Genomic DNA, 21,959 nt, shown 5'->3' with positions numbered 1-21,959 from the left:
TATGAATGTGGAATATAACAAAACGTGTGAAAAACACTGCCTTGGTGAAGTGCAGAACACCATGTGAAGTGGGTCTGGGCTCTTCAGTACAGTCAGGAGAGTGGACCGTACTGGCCACAGCCCACTGTCTGCAATAAGCCCCCCACCAGAGAGGACTTAAGATGGAAGAACTTTTTCTCATATGAATATGAAGACATGAAACTTCTATGAAACTTGAGCGACAGATGTGCTCCTGGTGCCTTTGGGGATGGTGAGTTTGGGAGAGAATAAGGAGGCCTTGAAGTCTTGTCAGGGTCTAAATTTAGCCTGACTTTGTTCTTCTCTGGTCATTCTGGTGATAGAGGACTCTGCTCTCTGGGGGTTTTCTGTGGTCCAGTGTCTCAGAAAGGCTGCTGTTGTTCTCCCCGGCAGACAGAAACATAGAGGATCCCTCAAGCAACACAAAAGAAAGAATGCTTTCAGTGAACATTCGGTCAAACTTCACAGAATGTTGTGTATGATGCTCTGGGGACCAATAAAACTAAGTATTTCACAGACAACATCTTACCAGCTTTCTGTCTGCTATTACTAAAACATAAACCAAACTGACTTCAAGCAGTATTCATGGGGTTTAAAATGTGTCCTTATCTAGAGAAAAGGGTTTGCCAGGAAATTATGTTTATTGGACAAAAAAAAAAAGACTGTAAAACGGAAAAAAAGAATTATGGAATGAATATATTGATATCATAAATCACTCTGCATAAGGTGTCATTTTCCTCTGCTTCTCACTAGGACACTGCACCACCCCAATGTTTACAAGACTCACCCAGGACAAACTGCCCCCCAAAACACACACACACACACACACACACACACACACACACACACACACACACACACACACACACACACACACACACACACACACTGCAAATCCTATCCTGAGAAAGAAAGACAAATTGAGACACAGCATCCTGAAAGGAAGACTCATGCATCCTGCAGAGAGCCAAAGGGCAATTATTTTCAACTTAACTTTTTTTTAAATTAAGTTATTTATTTATTTATTCGACCAGGCTATGCTTGCCACTCAGATAAAGTGCATAAGTTAAGAAAAAGGACAGGCCCCAAAGTCCGTGTAACTAGTTTGAAAGCTATTTAGTGACCTCTAGAGGCTGCATGGACTGACTGCATGTTGTTTACACGTCAACGGAACGTTCCACTGCGAAATGAGAGCGGGGTTAACTTAATATCTAAAGTTTTGTCTGTCTCAGTTTTGTCCTACTATTTCTTTATATAGTTATTTATTTATTGTCTAATGACTCTTGAGAATTATTCGCGTGTTTCAGCGAAATTACCAGACGGTGCTTTAAAGAAAACAGTATGTATGTCTGTTGTTTGGCAAAAGTGGGAAATCCAGGCCGGAGAGAGGCGCCTTTTCCGAGCTCATGCCGCCCCCCCGAAGTGACTGATGTGGTCTGAATCACAAGCGCGTTAAACTCTTAGATTTTAAAATAACATTAAGCAGTGCTAACACTGCTGAGTAGCCCATCATGACAGCAAAAAAGAAGCGGACGCCTCAGGTTCAAAGTGACAGCTGGGTTGTCATCGCAGCTGGTAGGTTAAACGGATGAAGACTGAGCTAAAGCTAGCTTACTTTGGAGTGACGCCATAGCTTCACTGTCAATCAAATGATCCTCACGTTCGATAAGTGTTAGCAATTTGCCTCGCTTCACAAAAACCTACGCTCGGGAAAGTCAGCGTTAAGTCAATTTAATTTAAAGGGACCCTTTCTGCGTTTGTACCGTTATTTGTACCGTTATTTGTGTTGTTGCAGACCCCGTCATGGACGCACAGACGCACGGCAGCGACCCCACCTTTGTGAGGCTCAGGAATCCATCAACAGGTGCATTTACCTCTCATTTGTTAAGCAATTACCTGCAGGCATAATTGCAGGTTAAAAGAACATTTAAGAAGCAATTTTATGTGGTGACGTTTGAAAGTTCCATCAGATTTAGTTAGACTTTCTAGCTCAGTAATGTTGATGGATTCTGTCATGTGATTAAATGTCCTGTGCAACACTTTTAACATACGAGCTGACAGTATTTTAGATTTGTGCGTTCATGGTGTAGTTTCCAGATTAGTTTAACACAGGCGTGCATTTCTTTCACCACAGACGCAGGATCTCTGTACATGTTGAGCAGTGGGGACGTTCAGCTTTATGAGGTCAAGGCCTTTGAAGAAGAATTCCATTCCTGGTTTGTTGGCCAGACTGTACAGAGAGGTAACACTAACTAACTACACAAACACTAAGGTTTGCTCACAGGGGTTGTCTTAGACTTGACCACTGCATTAATGCCTTCTTGGATCACCACCGAAGTCACTTAACTTCCTCCTGTTTGGAAAAAAGATACAAGTATTTGATGATTTCGGTTGAAGCATCAAAGGTTTCTTTTGACTCTCGGACAATGCAAAATATATATTGGATAGCTTCTTTTGAGGTGTTTATTGAATAATTTCATGATTTCAATTTGTTGAAAAAGCAATGGCGTCAAATGTAGGCGTCCAAATAATCGTGGCACCTCGACTTCACTCGCTGTGCTGATTCCATGTTGACACGTCTCCTTGTTTGTCACAGATGGGAGGCTCCTCTTTATAACACAAATGGATCCGCTCTATCTGATTTTACCCTATTTAATCAAATCTGGAATTGAGGTAAGAAGCAAGAATCATTGAATTTGTCATCCATGGTTCAGCTTCAGTTCATTGATAACAAATTAAACCACAGCTGTTGGAAGATGAATAGTCAGCTTTCTGTGTTATTACTTGGACAGCACCAAATGTAATTTTATGCATCCTGTACCATAGGAAATAAAACCCAAACGCTATGGTGACATATACGATCTTTGCAGCTACATGTAAACCTTTGTTATTATATACTGTACAGTTCAGGCTGCTTTTGGATTTGGTTTTTCAAATCCTAGTCAAATAGATAAGATACATTATTAATGAAAGACTTCTTTTGAAGTTGCCAGAGGGTATTTGTCCCAAATTAACTTATTTATGAGCTAGACTTTCTGTTTTATCTTTTGCTTTTTGATGCTCAGGGTAAGTTTCAGCCTGTGAATCAAGTTGTAATGGATGAAGAGTTCCCAGCCTGCTCAAGGCTGCTCAGCTGCACTCGTTCTCTTGGCTCCCTGCAGCACGTTGCTGAGGAAAAAGGTGACGTTTATGTTTGAAGTCAGCATTGCTGGGAGATCTGCTAACAATCAGTCCAGTTTGTTCATTCCTGCAGTGTAGAAATGGAGCCTTGGGTTTTTTCTGTATTCATGTAACCTTTGATACACTGCCACAAAAAAGATCTCACACTCAAGATCTTGTATTGCTGACAGGAAAGTCGGACCACTATGCAAATTCTTCTCCAGCACATCCCAAATGTTCTCACTGGGATTAAGGTCTGGACTCTGCTGGCCAAACCACGTGTGAAACTGACGTCTCATGATCCCTGAACCCCTCTTCCACAATTTGAGCCCAATGAATCCTGATATTGTCATCTTGGAATTTGGCTGAGCCATTAGGGGAAAAAACTCCATTGCTGGAATAATCTGGTCCTTCAGTATCTTCAGGTAGTCAGCTGACCTCACACTCTGAGTACGTAACGTTGCTGAACCTGGACCTGAGCAGGTGCAGCAACCTCAGCTCAGAGCTGCCACCACAGGCTTGTCCAGTCAGCACTGGGCATGATGGGAGCATCACTTCATCTGCCTCTCTTGTGACCCTGACGAACAGGAACAGGGTAAATCTGGACCCTTCAGACCACATGACTTTCTTCCACTGCTCTAGTCTCCAGTCTTTATGGTCCCTAGCAAATAAAAGTATTTTCCCCACCGATTAGCCTCACTGATTAGCGGTTTACTTAAGGCTACACAGCCGTTTAGCCCCAACGTCTTTGGTTCCCTTCATATTGTGCATGTGGAAAGCTCTTTCAGTAGTAAACACAGCCCTGAGATCTGTTGCTGTACACATGTTTTCCATGACCACAGGGTGTATCTTTTGGAATGGTTATTCAATAAACAAGAAGCTGCTCATTTGGGGCTAAATAACTTGTTGCCAGCTGATGATGGTAAAAGAATATATCCTGTCGATGCTGCGATGTGCTCAATTCATTACAGGAATGTCGTGTATGCTGTGTTTGTCTCATGTCATCCAGAAGTGGGAAACCTGAAATTCCACCGATACAGTGAAGAGAAAACACTAAGTTGGTTAAAGAAAAAGGTAGTGGTGCTGCTGTTTCCCTGAAATTGCACCTGCCACTTTGCTGTTTTTTCCAACCGTGCCAGAACCGTGTGTGTGTGTGTGTGTGTGTGTGTGTTTAGGTTGAGAGGACTGTGGCTGCACTGAAAAAAAGGAACATCTCTGTGGGAGAGGGAGTCAAATCTACGACATATATCAGAGTAAAGACAGAGTCAGACCACAATGAGGGTAGGTCACCTGGGCCAGTTCCCTGTAAAATATAAATCTAAAGATTTCCCTTTGCTTATAGACACAGGCGGCCGTCCCTGTCTTTGCATACTGTTGACCAGTAGATGGCAGTGATAGTGCAGAATTCATAACGTTGAGTTCTGATCCTCAAACATTAAACTCGTGTTGAGCTCTTTTAGTCTCAGATGGTATTGTTAATAACTTCTTTCTGTCATTGTAATTAAACAGAAGACTACCTTCGCTACGCCCATGGACTGATATCAGAGTACATCAGTGAAGACCTCAGCAAAGCTCTCCACAAACACTTAGAGTAGGTTCACACATTCAGCGGGTGACCCTCAGCAGTGTGCAGACGCGCCAACATTCTTCCTCTACTGTTCCTCAGGTTACCAGAGATCACCAGCCCAAAAGAGACAGAACCTCCATCTAAGGTACGAGCCGAGTCTGCACTGTGCAGCGAGCTGGTGACGTCATCCCACGTTGCTGTGACGACGCGTGAGCCCGTTTGTGACATGACTCTTACTCTGTTTGCCAGAAGCGGAAACTTTCAGACAAACCGGTGGAGGCAGGAGAGGATTACACCAAATTCAACAGCGCGGACTTTGTGCGAAAAGTGAGTGGTCGTCCCGAGAACTGCCTGTCCTAAATCTGAAACTTTGCTTTCACCTTCTGGAAGACTTTCAGCCAATGGCGATCCTGGGTCAGATTGTCTCTGACTCTAGGAAGTTTTCTTCGCTCAGCTTGAACATTAATTGAATTTCCTCCTACTGTTTCATGTAAATTTGTGTTTCTCTTTATTCCAGTCGGCCAAAAAGATGACCGCTGCTCAGAAAAGTCTGGCAAAAGTGGACAAGACTGGCATGAAGCCCATGTCCTCTTTCTTTAGCCCCAAGGTCAAAACGGAGAAGCAATAAGTTTTGTAGAAGTTCTGGTTTTCTAATAAAGAGAAAAAAATACAGTTGGCACTTTTTCCTTTTCATAACGTAGGAGGGAGAAACCAAGTACTGGACGTCTCCACCCAAACGGAGTGAAATAAATCCCTGGAAAATCCCGTTCGTGATACCTCATGTCAGAGGTGTGTTTTATTAGAATAATTAGGTAATTGCTTTGCAGGTCGTTTTACCCTTGGCAATGATGAGAAGAATATTATTCAGGAAACATGTCCTCTTTTACAGCCCATAATTCTAGTGTGGAGGGTGTTTACTGTTAAACTGGTGCCAATATCACTGAAAATCCTGCTTTCCTCTGATCTGAAGGACAACTTCTCTGGTTCGGTTCTGTTGAAAAGCACACCTGGAAGCGTTGCTCATGGGTCAGGGCGATTGTGACGATTCATATATAAACCAGACAAAATTAAATATGCAAGCAGCAAATGTATCAAAATGCTTTTATTTGTTTCAAACGTCCCTCAGTGCTTTTTTAACCTGGGCTTGAAGCGCAGGGTCTGTAGCGCGCTCTCCACCACTTTGGGCAGGTGGATGGGGTTCCTCTGCAGCCGCAGACGGCTGCTCGTGGACCCGTTCTTGTGGCGTTTCTTCCCACCGCTTTGATTGGCACAGTCTGGAAGCGCTTCCTGCTCGCCGTCGTCCGTGACCCGGGGAACCCGCAGAACCCAGTTGGAGTGGAGGCCGTGTTGGGCTGAAGTGGAAGCCACTGAGGAGAGCAGACATTTCTTCTGATAAGATCGTGCACAGCAAGACCTACATTTAAAATACACCATGAGTGTAAGTTCATTTTTGTTGTATTCAGCAAGTTTCTCTTTTCATCTGCTGTCATCTCTGTCCACTGAGGGACAGAAATAGGGACGTTGAGTTTCATAAACAATCTTAATTTGAAACAGGGGCCCATCAGGGGTGAGGCTGGATGAGCCAGTTGCATTCAGAAGAAGCTGGTGCAGTGGGAATGACCGAGTGTCCTATTTAAATGACCCGACGATGGCGGAGCTGCTTTCGCCAATCTGCCCTTGAATCAAAGAGAAAAACGGAGCTTTTCTCTTGACACGAGTGTTCGGATGCTCTGACGCTTGAGCCTAAGCTGTGGGGGCGATGCAGAAAGCTGTCAGAAGCTGCATTTTACATCCTATATGTTCTGGCGTCTATTCAAGCTGACACTAAAACGCAGGATGCCATTTCTGCACTTCTTTTTTTGGAAAAAAGCTTTTATGAGGTGAAATTCTTCGCGTTTTCTTCTCCCAGAGAGCCAAAAAGAAACCTTTGCAACTCACCTATAAAGTCCACATCTGCGTGGCCCTCATCGGTGTACGGTTTGCGCTGCGCCTCGCTGTCACAGCTGGCGATGACCGCGTCCAAATAGCGCAAAGTGTCCTCCTCGTTCGGGACTGGGGGGTCGGAGTCCCTTGTTCTCCGGGCCTACGGTTCAAACAATGGCAGGCACACTTGTTTTGACTCCGCTCGGCCGCTTTTTAAAAGAGGATTTAAGATTTTCTTTACCGCTTCTTCTTTCCCAGGCGGTGGCGGCGGGGCCGGCCTCTTCTTGAGGGACGTCGCGGCCTCGGCCTCGCTCCTTGTAAAGTCCCCTACCGTTTGGGTGTATTTCCGCCTCAGTTCCACCAGCGCCTCCAGGTACTCCAGACAGTTTCTGCTCTGTGAGTACAGCCAGATCCGGTCCTCTTGTCTCTGGTAATAGAACAGGGTGGACTCGATGCTAACGGTGCTTTTGCTCCGCTTTAAGATGGGACCCTCAGCGGCCTGGCTCCGCTCCCCCACCACCAGCATGGAGGTGCTGCGGACCAGCCGGACCGTGCAGGCGCTGTGATAGTCCTGCTCCGACCGGGACACACCGGCGGAGCCACCGTCCCGCCCTCTGTGCGCCTGATTGTTGGGGCGGAACACATTATTAAGCTTCCTAAACATTCCTCCGCACGGACTATTTAGGTGTTACAGACTTGCCCATAGGTTCCTGTTTGTGGGGATTCTTCTACCCATGCTTTTAAACAAATAGGTAATCAATGAATCAAACAAACAAACAAACAAGGGTCCTTTAAACCTGCCCAGAGGTGTTCTCCGTGTCCTGTCGCTGTCCGGGGTGCTGAAATAATCGGGACAGAGAATCAAAAACTGTCCCGAGCGTCTTATCTAAACTGACGTTAGTTGACATCTAATAGTGTTGGAGGATGTTGCTTAGCAACGCTATTGTGACGATACCACCGGCTGCAACTCTACACTTGGTGTAGTGCAACAGTGTCAGATGGCCTGACTCAGGGGGCAGAGAGGTTCAGTGTATCGTATTTTGGTCTTAACAGCACATTTGTCTCAGTGTAAATCGGTTCTCTGTTCTCTTTTAAGCAACATTCAATAGCATTGCACAACATTTGAAAGGGCTAAATAATTTCAACGAATCAAAATCTATAAATAAACCTTAAAATGGTTAAAGATGTTCTGGATTATTGTTCTGGTGGTGGAGCTTAGGTCTCCTGACTAAATCATGTTCCACTCATCTTTCAAATGTGATGCCTGACTTACATGCACAATGTATGTGTGTGTGTGTGTGTGTGTGTGTGTGTGTGTGTTTGGGGGGTTGGGGATGGAGAGGGGTTTGCAGGGGGAAGTGATGACTTGCGGTTTTGTTCCTGAGTGACACTTCTGCTTTGGCTGTGTAGGTCCAAACGTTCTCCACAGCAGCTGTGCAGCCCCACTGTCCTCACAGCAGTCTCAAAGAGGAATTGTATAACTCTCGGTTTCTTGCAATTTTGGCTATAAAATATGCCTTTATTGTCAGCTTTCCACACACCTGTTTTCATTTTTGGAGAAGCAGAAGCTCTGATTTCCTTTTGGTTTAGTTTAGTTTTTCCCCCTCCTCATTTGGTGATAAGAATACAGGAACGGCTGTTACCTTCCACTGAGTTCAGGTGAGTACAAACAGATGTAACCACATTGTTGGGCAAGGCTGCAGAAATACACATCAGAAGCACGATGGGTTCAGCTGCAGAAAGGAGACAGTCTCACTTCCTTTCTGCAGGAGAATAAAACAACTGCGTTCAGTCACTTGTTCTCAGAGCCAGTGATGTTTGTGTGACGCCTCGTTCTCTGCTGAGCTCAACTGTGGACACCTGACAGCTGAAAGACCCATTCAGGTAGGGGGCTTCTGGCTTTACGTTGTCTTCAAAAAACTCATGCTAATAATTGTGGGATACAAGAACGTTAGAGTAAAAAACAAAAGTAAAACAGGAGTTAATTAATTGTTGAAATGTTCACAATAGTAACCTGTGAATTTCAGCACGACACGATGAAGACCGACTATACACCAGCAAAAATAGATCCTGATTTCAAAGAGCTTTGATTTGTAAGAGCTTTCTGCTGCAGCTTAAAGCGTTAATCTCGCCTTCACTTTATACATTACCATAACGTTTGGTTAGTCCCTCTGTATAATATGTAAATAAATCTTATGCATTTATTTAGGTGGTTTTGAGCCACAAAAGGCAGCGTTTATTAATGGAATACAGTTTGCTATATACAATCAGTGAAGTGTGAATATGTATTTTTTAAGTACCTGCGTGTGTCTTTGTTGCAGCCATGCTCTGTGAAGGCCGATTGTGGAGCATGCTTTATGGGGAACTCGGGGAAGTAGATCCCCTCCCCTCTCGTGACCCTCTCCAGAGGACCCGTTCCAGAGTGCCTGAGCAGACAGGTGGCGCAGACAGCAGGGATGCCTCACCACTGTCATACAGCTCTCCTCTTCTGTCGCTGAACCAGTACAGCCCTCCTCCAGACCTACAGATTGCCCCGCTGATAGAGATCCAAGCTCAGGCGCGCTCAGATGGCGCTCCCCCTTTCCTCCTTCCCTCCTTCTGCCAGAGCATCTGTCAGGACTACAGTGACCTCCAAATAGGAGGTGAGCAGGTGCTGCCTCTCCAGGTCAGTGATGGTCAGCTCCCACCAACCCTGGATTCCTTCCTGCAATCCTCTCATGTCCTTCCAGCTGTCGAGGACTCCCCCCCACTGCACACATCCCATGGCGGCCTTCTGAACCCACTGAGGGGAGGCTCCAATCGATGGAGGCTCGGGAGCACTCGCGAGCGTAGCTTTTTGTTCCACAATCGTGACGGTCCGCACTCCAACTCTCTTTTAAATCGCTACCTGGAGCAGAAACTCATGGATTTGTACCAGCAGTATATGATGGAGAACATAGCCAGGGAAGAGGAGCCACAGGCAGGCCCCATTTGCCCTCTGCTGGGCTCGGAGATGGTCTTGACCAGCATAGACCAGATCACTTTACAACTGAGCCGGGAAGGTAATCTGGAGGCTGGCCTGGCCAAGGACATGGTTCTCAGCTGCCTGCTGCGGGTGGCTGGAGACAAACAATCAAGTGAAATCAGCACTCCCTTTCTGCAGATTTCCAGTGAGTCATCCAAGGAGAAGCTGACAGAGAATGAGGACGAGTAACTGGCGTGTCAAGGAACTCACTTTCCCCTTTTACAGTCATTTAAATCAGTCAGAGTCGTGCTGATGTCGGCGTAAAACGTTGCTCCGTGTAGCCAAATATTTGGGCAGCAATTCTGAAGACCTTCGCAAAATATTTTATATTTTTTTTAATTACCAAGCCCAGTTGAATCACTAAATATACTATAAATATGTATTAATTTAACTGTGTGTGCGTCTGAGTGGTTTTCATTTTCGAGAGGACAATAAAGGGAAGTGAACTCCGGCAATCCCCTTGTTTTCGCACCAATTGCACGTTTGCATAACAGTGCACCCTGGCTGTCTGAAATGAAAGGCTCTCTGTGGTTCTATGGATGGAAGGTCGCTGCATCCCTGCCAGCTCAGAACAGTGTGAACCACCCCAGGGTTTGGCCCACAGTTGTTTACCTAAATCAAATAAAGTTCCACTCGCTCATGCTTATTGTTGCTTCACTTGGTGTGTTTGACCTTGCACGGATGTGTGATGCATGTATTCATGCTACAAGGCTGTTTGTTTCATGCCTGAGAGCTGTAGCAGTCTGTACACTAGCAAACAGCTTCAATATTGTGAAATCTATCAGAATGATGGCATAATAAAGCTTTTACTACCAAACTCAATAACAACCAGCCACCAGCAGCACCGGGACGTAAGCCTGCAGCCTCCAAAGTACCAACATCTGAAGCAGTGATGCTGGTACCTGATATAGAAACCTGATCCTTCTCTGTGTGGGTTCAGCACATCTTTGCTGCTTTTGTTATTTTTGAATTGATAGAAATTGACACAAAGGCTGTATTCAGTTTTCCAGAATAAAAGTGGCAGGTGTTTTTGTTAAGGTTTCCTCGTATCAAAGGTGCGTAACCGCCTGCACCCCCTTTCCAGTTGAAGGCAGAGGCAGCCTTCTGAGTCCGGGTTTGATCGGCTTCCTTGTTTCCTGTCCAGAGAGCCACAGGAGGACACTGTTCGCCGCGTCGAGCGCCACGGTCGGGTCCCTGTGAAGTCTCAGGGTCACAGAGATGCAGCTTTGCTTCTTTCAGGATTGGACATTCCAGGTTACATGTTAGAAGAGGCAAAGTCTCACGGATCTAAACAGAAACAGGACTGCGTATCCAGGCGATTCCCCTGACATCCAGCATAGCAGGTCACCCTCAAACACACTGACTTCCACAGACCTTGAAATGCAAAGCAGAACTTTTGGTTGAGGGGAGATTATGAAACGTTGAGTTGAACTCTGCTATAGTGGTGTTTGTTTGTTTCAACCCCCCCAATTAATCAAATGATGCAGTGTACAGTATTTTACTTATTTGATTCCAAGTAATTAATTAAAAGGCCAATTATGCTGTAATTTCTCCTTTTCTTCTCTGAGGACAGGTAAGACGAGACCAAATAATGAGGCGAAGCCATGAAATAAGTCCTGGAATAGAGGGTGATTAATACTAAAGTCAGTAAAAAAAAACAACTCTCATGTCTGCATTGAAACTAGCAGAAAGGTTGAAATGTTGGAACGTCTTTTCAGAGGTTCATAAAGTAATTTTCTTGTCACAAAGAGCTTTTACCATGGAGGGCAATAAAGGCAAGGCCACAAGATTTCATATCAAAGCCAAGGTCCCAGATACACTCTCGCTATTGTGGCTTTAATGCTCTGTAGCACTCTGTGACTTGCCTTTATTTAAAAAGCTTTCAGAATGTGGCCTTGTTAATTGGAACAGACATATACTGTTTACTTATATTTTTCTTCCTTTGTGAAAGTATGATTTTAGAAAGACTCGCCATCTTTCAAGGTTTCCAGTCAGGATCCTCTGATTTTCTTTCTCTCTCTCAACAGGTTTTGCCAGAGACCACGATTTCTATGTAAGCAGACAGTGGTGGGAAAAACTGTCTTAATTGGTTTAATTGTATTAATTCTATGAAGCAGTTGCCACATTCTGTACTGACAGAGTCAATAAAACATTTTTCATTTGTCCCCAATTGCAGCAGCCATCAGTGAACTTAAGAAACATGTCCCTGAAACTATCCAAACATGCACAAACTACATTGAAGCAATTTAAACTACACTCTCAAGCACTTGATTCAATTAGTGTTTTGACCTTGAGGCTTACATTTTGTGCCTGGCCCCTTTTTTGTTCTTTGTTTTTTGGATTTTATCCGCAGGAGTGACCTAATGGCAGACTGCCACAACAGCTAATGACAGTCCCACTCGTGTTCCTGCTTGATTGACAGGGGAGTATGTAGGTAGTGGAACAGGAGAACACACATTTCCTGGCCAGTTAGCTGCTCAAGGTTGCAGGGAGCCTTCAGCGGCGTGGATGACCTTGGATAAGCAGAAGCAGACATAGGGAAACCTTGAGAGACAGCGGGGAAGTGGGATGTGGTGCACTGGTGCTCAATGCTGGGCTACATAATGTGGCAATACACCACTATACATCAGAGCACAGCCAACAGCGCCATGTGACCGTGGACGCAACCTGAGGAAAAAAACAAGAATTTTATCCACTCCATCTTTGTCCTTCATTGCTGGATGCTTTATCCTTGCATTTTGGCCAATCTGAAGCTTACACACGGACGTGTGGCCAGATTTTATAATTCGTTTTTCATACACTCTAATGCTAAATGATACATTTTAACAAAAATATACACCAGTTTAATCTAGCAGGGGTGAGTCACATTTTCAAATGAAATATCATCATTATGTTCAGAACAAAGCAGTAGATTCATTTCACAGTTTTCATTGTTTCATTAAATAAGCCTAGAAATTTCCATTGTAAGAAGACCTTTCTGTGGAAAAGGCTTGTTTCAGGTTTTGAAAGAGTTGATGGCTTTACTAAACATTTTAAAATGGATGTGATTTTTAAATAATTTTCTTGGTTTCTGGCAAAATAAACTTTTTATTCAGTTAAATAAAGACATCCTATTACAGCGGGGGTCCTGCTTTAAGGTTCACCATGTCAGCCATCTCTTGGGTTACCCCCAAGTCTAAAGTTAAGTTGATCAGGGACTCTATATTACCGCAGGGGTGTGTGTGTGTGTGTGTGTGTGTGTGTGTGTGTGTGTAATCACTTTTCCAACCAACTGTAAGTCTAATTAGGTTTAAAAATGATGGATAACTGATGCATGATCAAATTATAGTAATTTAATTACAGTTTAATTATAGGTTCCTTTGAAAAGACATGCATAACTATGAAGAAGCCGAACCATATACATGAGAACTAAACATGAAATTAAAGCTGTAGGCACCTTGGAATGGGCCCTCGCTCTCCCTCATCCCGAGCTTCCCCTGTGACCCTTGACCCCAGAGCTCCCGTGCACGGGTGCTCCGCTGCCTCGGCACAGTTGTGGCCCTGCCCTTGTCGTCCTGTTCTGCTGCTGCACCAGCATCACCATTTATCTCCATTGAGGAGCTGTGTGAGCCCTGTTCTTAAAGCCTCCACTGTTACTTGTTAGTTACCATTTGTGACGGTGCTTCACATACACGTTGTGTCTTTTTAGTTTCAACATAGGCATAATAGTTAAACGTTGTAATAAATTTGCACATACAAGAAATCTGCCTCTGGGTTATAGGTATAGGTAAGGACAATATGGAGACATACATTACGCAAAATAACAGACATAATAAACTATAATTAAGCCTAATTGACATAAAATTACTGGTGGATTCAAGTTGCTAGGGGAAGGGGAAACTCACAGTGATGCAGTAAATGGCCTGAATAAACGTCGTGATGTCTGACAGATGGAACCTGGGACTGTGAGCCGGGTCGGTTTGATATGGGCCTTCTGGGACGATGCTGTTGAACGCCGAGCTAAATTCCACAAACGGGATTTTTGCACAAGGGCCTGGGGAGTCGAGGTGTTGGAGGATGTATTCTAGTCCCATGTTGACTGCTTCCTCTACTGATCTGTGCACAATAGGAAAACAGCAGGTGGTCCAGCAGTGGTCCTGTGATGTCCTTCAGCTGAGACAACACCAGCCTCTCAGGGGGTTTTTATGACCACAGACGTCATGGCAACAGGCCTGTAGTTATTTAGTCCGCTCCTGCATGATTTCTGTGGGACCGGGATTATTTTGGCACAATTGAAATGAGGGGTCTCCACTGATCTGTTGAAGACCTGAGTGAAGATGGGGGCGAGCTGTTCAGTACAGGTCAAAGGGTGGCGTGCCATCTGGATCTGGAGCCTTCCTGGGCTTCTCTCTCCCGAAGAGCTGACAAACACCCTCCTGACCCATCCTGACCACTGGATCCTGACTCCTGAAAGGAGTGAGCGGCGATCAGGGGATGCAGACAGTTGACTGGTGACTGGGCTAATGGATGTTAATGCGCCCCCAAACCTGCAGTAGAACTCATTCAGCTTGTCAGCGAGTGGATGGCTCTCAGTCGTTGGATAATCATACAGCCTTGTTCAACTCTTGCGTAATGTATGCTTCACTTGCCGATAAGTTGCACGCTGTCCCTCGTAGTCACCTTGCAGTGAGAAGCAGGCCTGAGGGTCCAGCTTTGCCATTAGATTTTAATTTCTTCCTTTAAGCATGAAGGAGATGGACCATGCAGTGGCCAGACAGCCTCAAGGCTGCACAGGCCACAGCGAGCTAGGTGTCCCTGGATGTTGAGATAATTATAAATACTCAACATGGTGCACAGTGTATGGTCTATTAACTATTTATCCACTATTATGTATGTAGTTTTATTTGTGGAGAGGAATCAAGAAGAAAACCTAAATATAAATAAAATAGGTTCTCATAAAGGACCCTAGTGGGTTCAGACATGTGACAAAATGTCACCAAGTTTTGTAATGACAAATTTAATGTGAAAAATTATCTGAGCTGTCCTGTCAAAGCAGTTTTCTTCTCAAAAAATTAGCTAAAAGATGAATGTGTCAGGTTCTATGATTCATAAACCAATGCATCTATTTGTAGCACGCTTACGCCATCTCACCTACGCAAATCATTTTTAGAACTTTAGTCCAGTGAGTCATTATAAGGAGTTTCTTGCGCAGATGGAAATGTTCTATAAATATCCAAATTTTAATCTGCCTACTCAGAAAAAGCCCTCTGGGGAGGTGTCTTTGAATTGAATGAGAGAGTTAATCGCCAATATAAAAGCCACAAGTCAAATGAACTCCCCTGAGCATGGAGGCCATCTGATGCAATACCTAAAGAGTAGGACTTGGCCCGTAAATTGGCACAATTGACCACCTAAATCAGAATTCTGACTGTTTTACACAGTAGATGCCAAAGACATTTTTTGCATCTGGACAATTTATATATGTATCTTCACGGCCACTTTATTAGGTACCTGTTCAGTTGCTTGTTAATGCAAATTCAGTAGCTAATCAGGGTAGATAGATACATGATGATAAAAAAAATCTGTATTTGATTGGCACCTCAAAGTTCCCAGAGTCCTGACGTAGGAGTAGCTGGTCCTACTGAGGCACAGCACCCGGTCAATGTAAACGACCCATACCAGCAGCAGGGGCCAATTTTCATGAAGATGGGAGTATTTTATAGGCGTGCAACAACCAAATGTATAGTCTGAGCATATGACTCACCTGCACATGGACGTCAGTACAGGTAATATCACAACTCTCCTAATCTACCATCCCCAACTTGTTGAGCATGTTTTAAAGTAAAACTGCAGGAAATTGAAATTTGCCTGTATCAGATTGAGAAATGTCACAGCAAACTCCAGCAGGAGGACCTGTGATTGAGTTGAAATTATAATACTGAGTGACCAGCCAGAAAAGTTGCCACCTGAATTTAAATAAGCAAATAGTTAATAATCACTGCCTGGGTGATGATCTTTCAGCTGGCAGCGACGGATGCAACCATGTTGAAAGACACATCCTGTAGTTGTGGCAAAGATGTTTGACAGGGGTCAAATCATTGGCTGCATCAAGCAGAGAAAACGTAGAAACTAGTTTGTCAAACGCATGTTTTGAAACAGGAAGGAAAATGAAGAACCGTCGTCTTTGGGGAACAAATGCGGTTGGAAAAACATTGAGACTAATCAGTGTTCACAAAAATGTTTATTGAAATCAAATCATAGGTGAACAACAGATCTCAGGGCTGTGTTTACTACTGAAAGAGCTTTCCACATGCACAATATGAAGGGAACCAAAGACATTGGGACTAAACGGCTGTGTAGCCTTAAGTAAATCGCTAATCAGTGAGGCTAATCGGTGGGGAAAAGGCTTTTATTTGCTCGGGACCATAAAGACTGGAGACTAGAGCAGTGGAAGAAAGTCATGTGGTCTGAAGGGTCCAGATTTACCCTGTTCCTGTTCGTCAGGGTAACAAGAGAGGCAGATGAAGTGATGCTCCCATCATGCCAAACTCTCCCATCATCAATAGAAGATTTTTGTAAAGTAAAGTAAAATATTAATGTTTTTCTGGATTCAGGGTTTTCTCATTGCAGCCACTGAAGCTGTGAAAGTTTTTAACAAATTAAAATGCCCACGTTGACTAGTTGTGCTGAATCTCAATATGATCAAATGTTTTGTTTTCTGCATCTTTTTATAATACACATCCCCCCCAAATGTGGAGGCGTTTTGAAAAATTGTAGGTGGCGCTGCTGAGCCAAGTTGGGATCCTTTAAATTTTTCACCAGAACTGAAATGTGCAAATTTTCATGAGTTGTTGAGGCCTCCAAAATGGTCAGTAAAAACCCCAAAACACAAAAACTGGAAAGAAGTCATCTCTGAGATCTAATTTGAAAATGTGCAGAGTTCTGATGACGAAGAGCTGTGTGACTAACAGCTTTTGACCCCATAACAGATGAACAAGTAGGAGATGCAGTGAAGAGCATGGAGGAGGACAGCACAGTACTGGAGGTCATGCAGGAGGTTGTGGCAAAAATGTGCCCTTGGCATTCACTAATTTCGCTCTGCATAAACAATCTTTGAATATATATATATATATATATATAAAAACACAATATAAAACGTTTGTCATCTGCATAAACAATCTTTGAATATATATATATATATATATATATATATATATATATATATATATATAAAAACACAATATAAAACGTTTGTCAAGGTTAATGTATTTCAATATAACGGAATAAAGATGTTTTTTCTCTTCAATGCACAGTTGAAATAAAGAGAAATTTCCATCATTCTGTGCTGCATTACATAGAAATATTGAGCATATTATTGAAAAGAAGTCCTCATGGATTTATGAAAAAAAACCAAAACTTAAAGACATATATGCCTGAAAGTCATTGGTTAGGATGAAAGTTAAGCTTTGGCCGGTACAAAAGACAACTCTTGAGCTGCAGAGTGCCCTCTGACACAGAGGAATCTAATCTCTGTATGGAGGTGATTTTAGACGGTAAATAATTTGGCACCAAATCGGAAAAGAAGGGAATTTTAATGGCCTCATGTTGGCTTATTAAAGAAAAAAAAGCCCACAAACTTGCATTTTCAAGGCCATGCAGGTCTTTAATCACAGAAGTCAGACTGCATGACTCACCGTCTGCTGGAAAATCTGTTACTGAGGTTGCGCAACTCTTAAACACAATAACAAACCAAACTTTGGTGGGTTGCTTTATTATGCTCTTTAATCCGTTTGGACTTATTCAAGCCCTTCCTCATTTTGGAGCCGCCCGCCCCGGCCCATCAGTAAACAGTGTCATAATTTAGTCCCTCGAGCAAACACGACCCTGTCGTCAGTGCGCTGCCGGACCAATGAAGGGTGAAATAGAGTGGCATAAATTAGTGAGTTACTTTGTTGGGTCAGGAGCTGCTCCCCCCGACACTCCCAAACACTGATGAATGTGTGTCTGCGATGCTGCGTGAAGGTTTATGGCGCGACCCCTTTGGATAAGATGCAGGAGACGAGTGCAGGTGGAGGGGCCACGCGTGTAGGGAGCCGGTTGTTAGCACAAATGTGGTGAGACAAGAACTCTACGACAACAGATGATAGAGACGCTGGTGGAGGAACCACTGAAGGGAGAGAATGTGGTGGAGGCGTCAGATTTTGCTGTTATGAGTCAGTAGTGCGTGAAAACTCATGGGTTTGACCTTGACATCCCCTCTCTTCTCCTTCCTGACACATTAATCTCCCGTTTCAACCCCCTGCGTGTCCCCTGGAGTCCCACTCAACCTTGGATAATTAGCTCACGTCCCAGTGGCATATGTTCACCACACAATTAATTCACAACAAGGACGGTACAACTGCAGTGCCCTGCTGCTGTGCTCCCCCTCGCTCACCCCCTCCTCATTTTGTCGTTTGTCTGGATACTTTTTCGCTGGGGTCGACGCCCGTCGCTGCACACACTGGCAGGGAGACGCCAGTTTAGATGCCATCCAGTCATTTTCTCAACTCAACTGACTCAAATTTTACTTGTACTATCTGCACCCATGTGTCCTTCGACCCTCAAACTGGGTCAGGAAAAACTTAAAAAGCTCTTCTGGGGAAAAGAAGGGACCTGAAGATGAGGGATCCCTCCCTCTGGGAGGGACAGACGTGCCACGGATGCCACATACTATACAGAGGACATTAACATTAATATATTTACAATACATCGAATTCCTGCATGTTTCTGACAGGAAGATTCAGAACAGGAAATAATCCAAGGGACACCCAATGCAAAATTTGTCTACTTTATATAAAAATAATTTAAACGCAGACAACTATAGAAGATATATGACGTCATAGGGAATTAGTGAGCTTTTGCCTTATTCCCTCCCCCTCACAATTTAGAAGAAATTGGAAAAAATGGGAGTTGTCATTTTGTATGTGACAACATTCTTCCATGGTCAGAAGGTTCATGGAACAACATTAACCCGTTGTCTCCTTGATGTCAGCAGCACTGCAAGATCAAATGCTAATTATAGTTGGAGCCAATCATCATTCACGGTTTAGCTTTCTGAAACTCTACAACTCTAGAGGTGTCGTACAATTTCACTTTGTCTTTGCTATACAATGTACTCACTATCCAATGTGTTTCCACATCAGCTTTGTTGATTGAATAGCTAAACAGCATTTGCCAATTATGCTTCAGGGAAGTAAAACGTGACATGCTAACCTCAGTTTTTAAATGCAGCAGGCTTTAATAGTATCATAAAGTCATTTAAAGTCAAATACTTCTACTCAAGCGTCGATCGCATGGGTGAGCAATTATTTCTTACTACACGATGACTTTTATCTGTGTGTTTACATGGAGCGCAGCCCGTCACTGTTGTGGGCTGAGTCAGGCTGTGTCTCACTCCCTGACTCAGCGCCCCCCTTCAGGCCTGACTCCACAACAGGGTGCACTGGTCCGTGATTCTCTTCATCATTGGGGTCTTCCTGGGGTCATGTGCACTCACCACGAGATGATGACAGTTCAAAGAAGAGGTTAGCATCCAGCTGAAGCTGTGACTATATAATGGCTCAACAATGATGTGGTACAGGACAACTCAATGTGTTGTGTCAAGCTTGAAAACTGAATAAATGTGAAATATATACGTATAACCCTTGACTTGTCACCAGTGGATCATCTCACACAAACACACACACACACACACACACACACACTGCAAACACACGTCACAATTCCAAAGCTCTGGGAGTTCAGAGGTCATCCGATTCAAATACTCTACAATGTTAACAGTGCCTGAGTGACAAAGCCAACAAAGCTGCTCATCGTCCTGACAGATGCTGCTCATAACCTCTCATGTGGGTTGAATTCATGCAGCCTTTCACGTCTCTGACACAGCCACTCTAGCATCCTCCAGATAAACTAAAAACCATTTAAACCATTCCGTGCTGTTCATGTGTGGGTCGTCTTCCATTATTATTCTTTGTTGGGACATATTTTGTACCCTGAGGAATATATCAGGAACTCACAGGTGGTTTTCGTTTGCAGTTGGCTGCTGTGCCGTGGATGTACGCAAGACTCCCCTATCTGGTTACGGAATGGCCTGATGCTGCAGTTTCGTGGGGCATCGTGCCCCGAATCGATGTCACTCTGGCTCCTCTACTCCCTCTTTCCACCCACGAGTGGGATCCCAGTTGAAACATTTTGATACACAGCTGAAAGCCACTCTCAGGTGCACTGGGTCGGGACCTGGTATTTGATGAGGCGGTGGGAGAAAAAAAGAAAAGATGAGGTAACGATAAGAAGACAAGAAAGGAGGACCCGTTAGCAGAACAGCCTGGACCAAATGAATCACGAATGCTGCAGCGCCAATGAGTCGGGCACGTGAAGAATAACTGGTTTTTGTTCCGCTCCATCGACTCCTGGTGAGACCTGAAAGGTGGGTCACACAGGTCACATCAGCAGGGTCACATCAGTGGGTGACATCAGGAGGAATTGGATCATTTGGACTGAACAATGTATAAAAAGTGTGCCCCCCCCCCCCCCGTGTTTAAAGCTCTGACCAGCTTCCCCATGTAATATGTTGGTGACCCCATATTGGCCTTCTTGCTGCCACACGGCTTGAAATTGTCTAATCTGTCTGTGACAGCCTGTTTCTGTCCTTTGCCTGGGACATCCTGGCCCCTGGTTCTGTTTTACCTCAGTCATAAGCTGAATTAAAACAGAAAAAGCACTTGATAAGCTCTTGATAATTGGGGCATCTCATCTTCTCTGTGTCTGTAGATGTTTTTAGCCAGCAAAAGACACTTCACTGCCCACATGTGTTACAAAACAGGTTTCGGTTGGTTGTTTTATTTTTAGATCAACTTACGGTATGTTATCTTAGTAGTTTGCGTGAACGTCACCCAAAACTCCAAATTATGATAGTCCGACCGAATGTTTGCAAATGTTAACTGCGTCGCACAGACAGAGAACAGACTGGAAAGACAGCAGAAAGTAGCAGAATTGGAACCTCTGTGGAGTTAAGCAAATCTTCAGGTCTAACTTCAAACTAGCATAGAACCACTTTCTTTCTTTTAAGCAGCGTGACCTTGTGATTACGCTGCACACCAACCTTGACTGTTGTCACAGACAGACTATGAACGGTTGTAACGACAAATGTTTGCCCATATTCAGCGAGATGACCCAGTTCAGCTATGTTTGTTTAAAGACTGCTACTAAACCGTCTCTTATCAATTGATGGCTTCATTATCTACTGTAATGTGATGTCCTTGCCTGTCACAGTGTACTGCGTGGCCCCTGAGGCCTACAAAGGCTTTATATATTGCAATATCACAGGAAGACATACTGCCGCCAGACTGTATTAACATTATGTTAATGCGGAGAGTAGAAGGGGGCACTGTTTTTAATACATCATTTTTATGTAATTGTGCATCATTTTAGTGTCTGAGGGACAAATCGACTGGGCACAAATCACAAAAGGGAGTCTGAAGGTGTTTAGCAAGATTTATGGACAGTGCTGGACGTGCTCAGCGCCCTTGCGATCTCCTCTCCGTTTGCATACAACACATAGATACAGCAGCTGCTCGGCTCTGCTAGTGTGTCCTCGCTTGATAAATGACATCCCAATTAAAAAAATCACCAGGTCTTCCAGACTCCTAGGAGGCAAGAATTCCCCAGCAGTCAGAAGAGTGTTACTATTTAATTATTTCATTTTGCCTGGATAATTTTTTCCATGGTTTGATGGCGCTACATCTATGGTAAGATCAATTTTAATAATTTACCATGACATTACCGAGTTTCCTTGTGGATGCAGAAACACATCTACACGTGCACATCCATTATATCACTGCAGGGGGTCATTGGCTTTCTGAAGGACACATGGCATGTAGGACTCAGGGGCCTGGGATGGCACCAAAACTATAAGTGACCCCTGGGTGTGAATATGGGTGTGTGTGTGTGTGTGTGTGTGTGTGTGTGTGTGTGTGTGTCCTCAGATGGGCCAGTGACTGGTCCTGCCTCTCTTCACAGAAAAACTCCAGGGTGTCCCTGATTAGGGACAAACGGTAGTTAACAGAAAATGAAAGGCTGATAAATAAATAGAGGAAACTTCTCCCTCTGTTCCACCTCTTTATAATGAGTTCTGACTATTTTGAACTGCTTTACATTTTCTGAAACACAAAATTGGTGAAGCGAAATAAAAATAAAGCTTCACATCCTACCTGCCTTCCAGTACATTTAATGAAAACTTGTTTGCTGTCTAGTTCACACACACACACACAC

The 21,959-nt window shown here is 44.0% G+C and overlaps 3 protein-coding genes across 5 annotated transcripts; 2 read left to right on the top strand and 1 right to left on the bottom strand.

Annotated features, from left to right (window-relative positions):
- Positions 1 to 1,379: 1,379 nt before the first annotated feature.
- rnaseh2b (ribonuclease H2, subunit B) lies at positions 1,380 to 5,416 on the top strand. The gene is made up of 11 exons (XM_011608596.2): positions 1,380 to 1,593; positions 1,814 to 1,882; positions 2,153 to 2,260; positions 2,615 to 2,691; positions 3,084 to 3,198; positions 4,187 to 4,251; positions 4,353 to 4,458; positions 4,687 to 4,768; positions 4,844 to 4,889; positions 4,994 to 5,071; positions 5,262 to 5,416. Exons 1-11 carry the CDS (start codon positions 1,530 to 1,532, stop codon positions 5,370 to 5,372), a joined length of 921 nt encoding a protein of 306 aa, XP_011606898.1. The 5' UTR covers positions 1,380 to 1,529; the 3' UTR covers positions 5,373 to 5,416.
- A 412-nt stretch (positions 5,417 to 5,828) lies between these two features.
- c9h13orf42 (chromosome 9 C13orf42 homolog) lies at positions 5,829 to 7,331 on the bottom strand. The gene is made up of 3 exons (XM_011608604.2): positions 6,909 to 7,331; positions 6,683 to 6,827; positions 5,829 to 6,111 (listed from the first exon to the last, which is right to left on the bottom strand). The coding sequence occupies exons 1-3, from the start codon at positions 7,329 to 7,331 to the stop codon at positions 5,867 to 5,869; spliced, it is 813 nt and encodes a 270-aa protein (XP_011606906.2). The 3' UTR covers positions 5,829 to 5,866.
- On the top strand, positions 6,070 to 11,218 carry LOC105417083 (uncharacterized protein CXorf21). 3 transcript variants are annotated; one of them, XM_029836596.1, is made up of 3 exons: positions 6,070 to 6,182; positions 8,437 to 8,551; positions 8,989 to 11,218. In XM_029836596.1, exon 3 carries the CDS (start codon positions 8,991 to 8,993, stop codon positions 9,858 to 9,860), a length of 870 nt encoding a protein of 289 aa, XP_029692456.1. In that variant the 5' UTR covers positions 6,070 to 6,182; positions 8,437 to 8,551; positions 8,989 to 8,990; the 3' UTR covers positions 9,861 to 11,218. The 3 variants fall into 3 exon arrangements, with proteins under 3 accessions (XP_029692456.1, XP_029692455.1, XP_029692459.1); XM_029836595.1 differs by lacking the exon at positions 6,070 to 6,182 and adding an exon at positions 8,078 to 8,326; XM_029836599.1 differs by lacking the exon at positions 6,070 to 6,182 and having other exon boundaries at positions 8,078 to 8,551; positions 8,989 to 9,309; positions 9,397 to 11,218.
- Positions 11,219 to 21,959: the final 10,741 nt, after the last annotated feature.

This window comes from Takifugu rubripes, chromosome 1 (assembly GCF_901000725.2).
Source record: "Takifugu rubripes chromosome 1, fTakRub1.2, whole genome shotgun sequence".
Classification (NCBI taxonomy): domain Eukaryota; kingdom Metazoa; phylum Chordata; class Actinopteri; order Tetraodontiformes; family Tetraodontidae; genus Takifugu; species Takifugu rubripes.
The sequence above is the reverse complement of the archived record's forward strand: the minus strand, read 5'-3'. Positions and strand labels throughout refer to the sequence as shown.

Excerpts from the sequence above, each read along its gene's own strand:
- c9h13orf42 (XM_011608604.2), bottom strand. The coding sequence starts at position 7,331 with ATGTTTAGGAAGCTTAATAATGTGTTCCGCCCCAACAATCAGGCGCAC. Across the intron at positions 6,828-6,908 it reads CGCCTGGGAAAGAAGAAGCG|GCCCGGAGAACAAGGGACTC; the intron begins GTAAAGAAAATC and ends TTTGAACCGTAG. Across the intron at positions 6,112-6,682 it reads CGCAGATGTGGACTTTATAG|TGGCTTCCACTTCAGCCCAA; the intron begins GTGAGTTGCAAA and ends TGCTCTCCTCAG.
- rnaseh2b (XM_011608596.2), top strand. The coding sequence starts at position 1,530 with ATGACAGCAAAAAAGAAGCGGACGCCTCAGGTTCAAAGTGACAGCTGG. Across the intron at positions 1,883-2,152 it reads GCTCAGGAATCCATCAACAG|ACGCAGGATCTCTGTACATG; the intron begins GTGCATTTACCT and ends CTTTCACCACAG. Across the intron at positions 4,252-4,352 it reads TAAGTTGGTTAAAGAAAAAG|GTTGAGAGGACTGTGGCTGC; the intron begins GTAGTGGTGCTG and ends GTGTGTGTTTAG.
- LOC105417083 (XM_029836596.1), top strand. The coding sequence starts at position 8,991 with ATGCTCTGTGAAGGCCGATTGTGGAGCATGCTTTATGGGGAACTCGGG.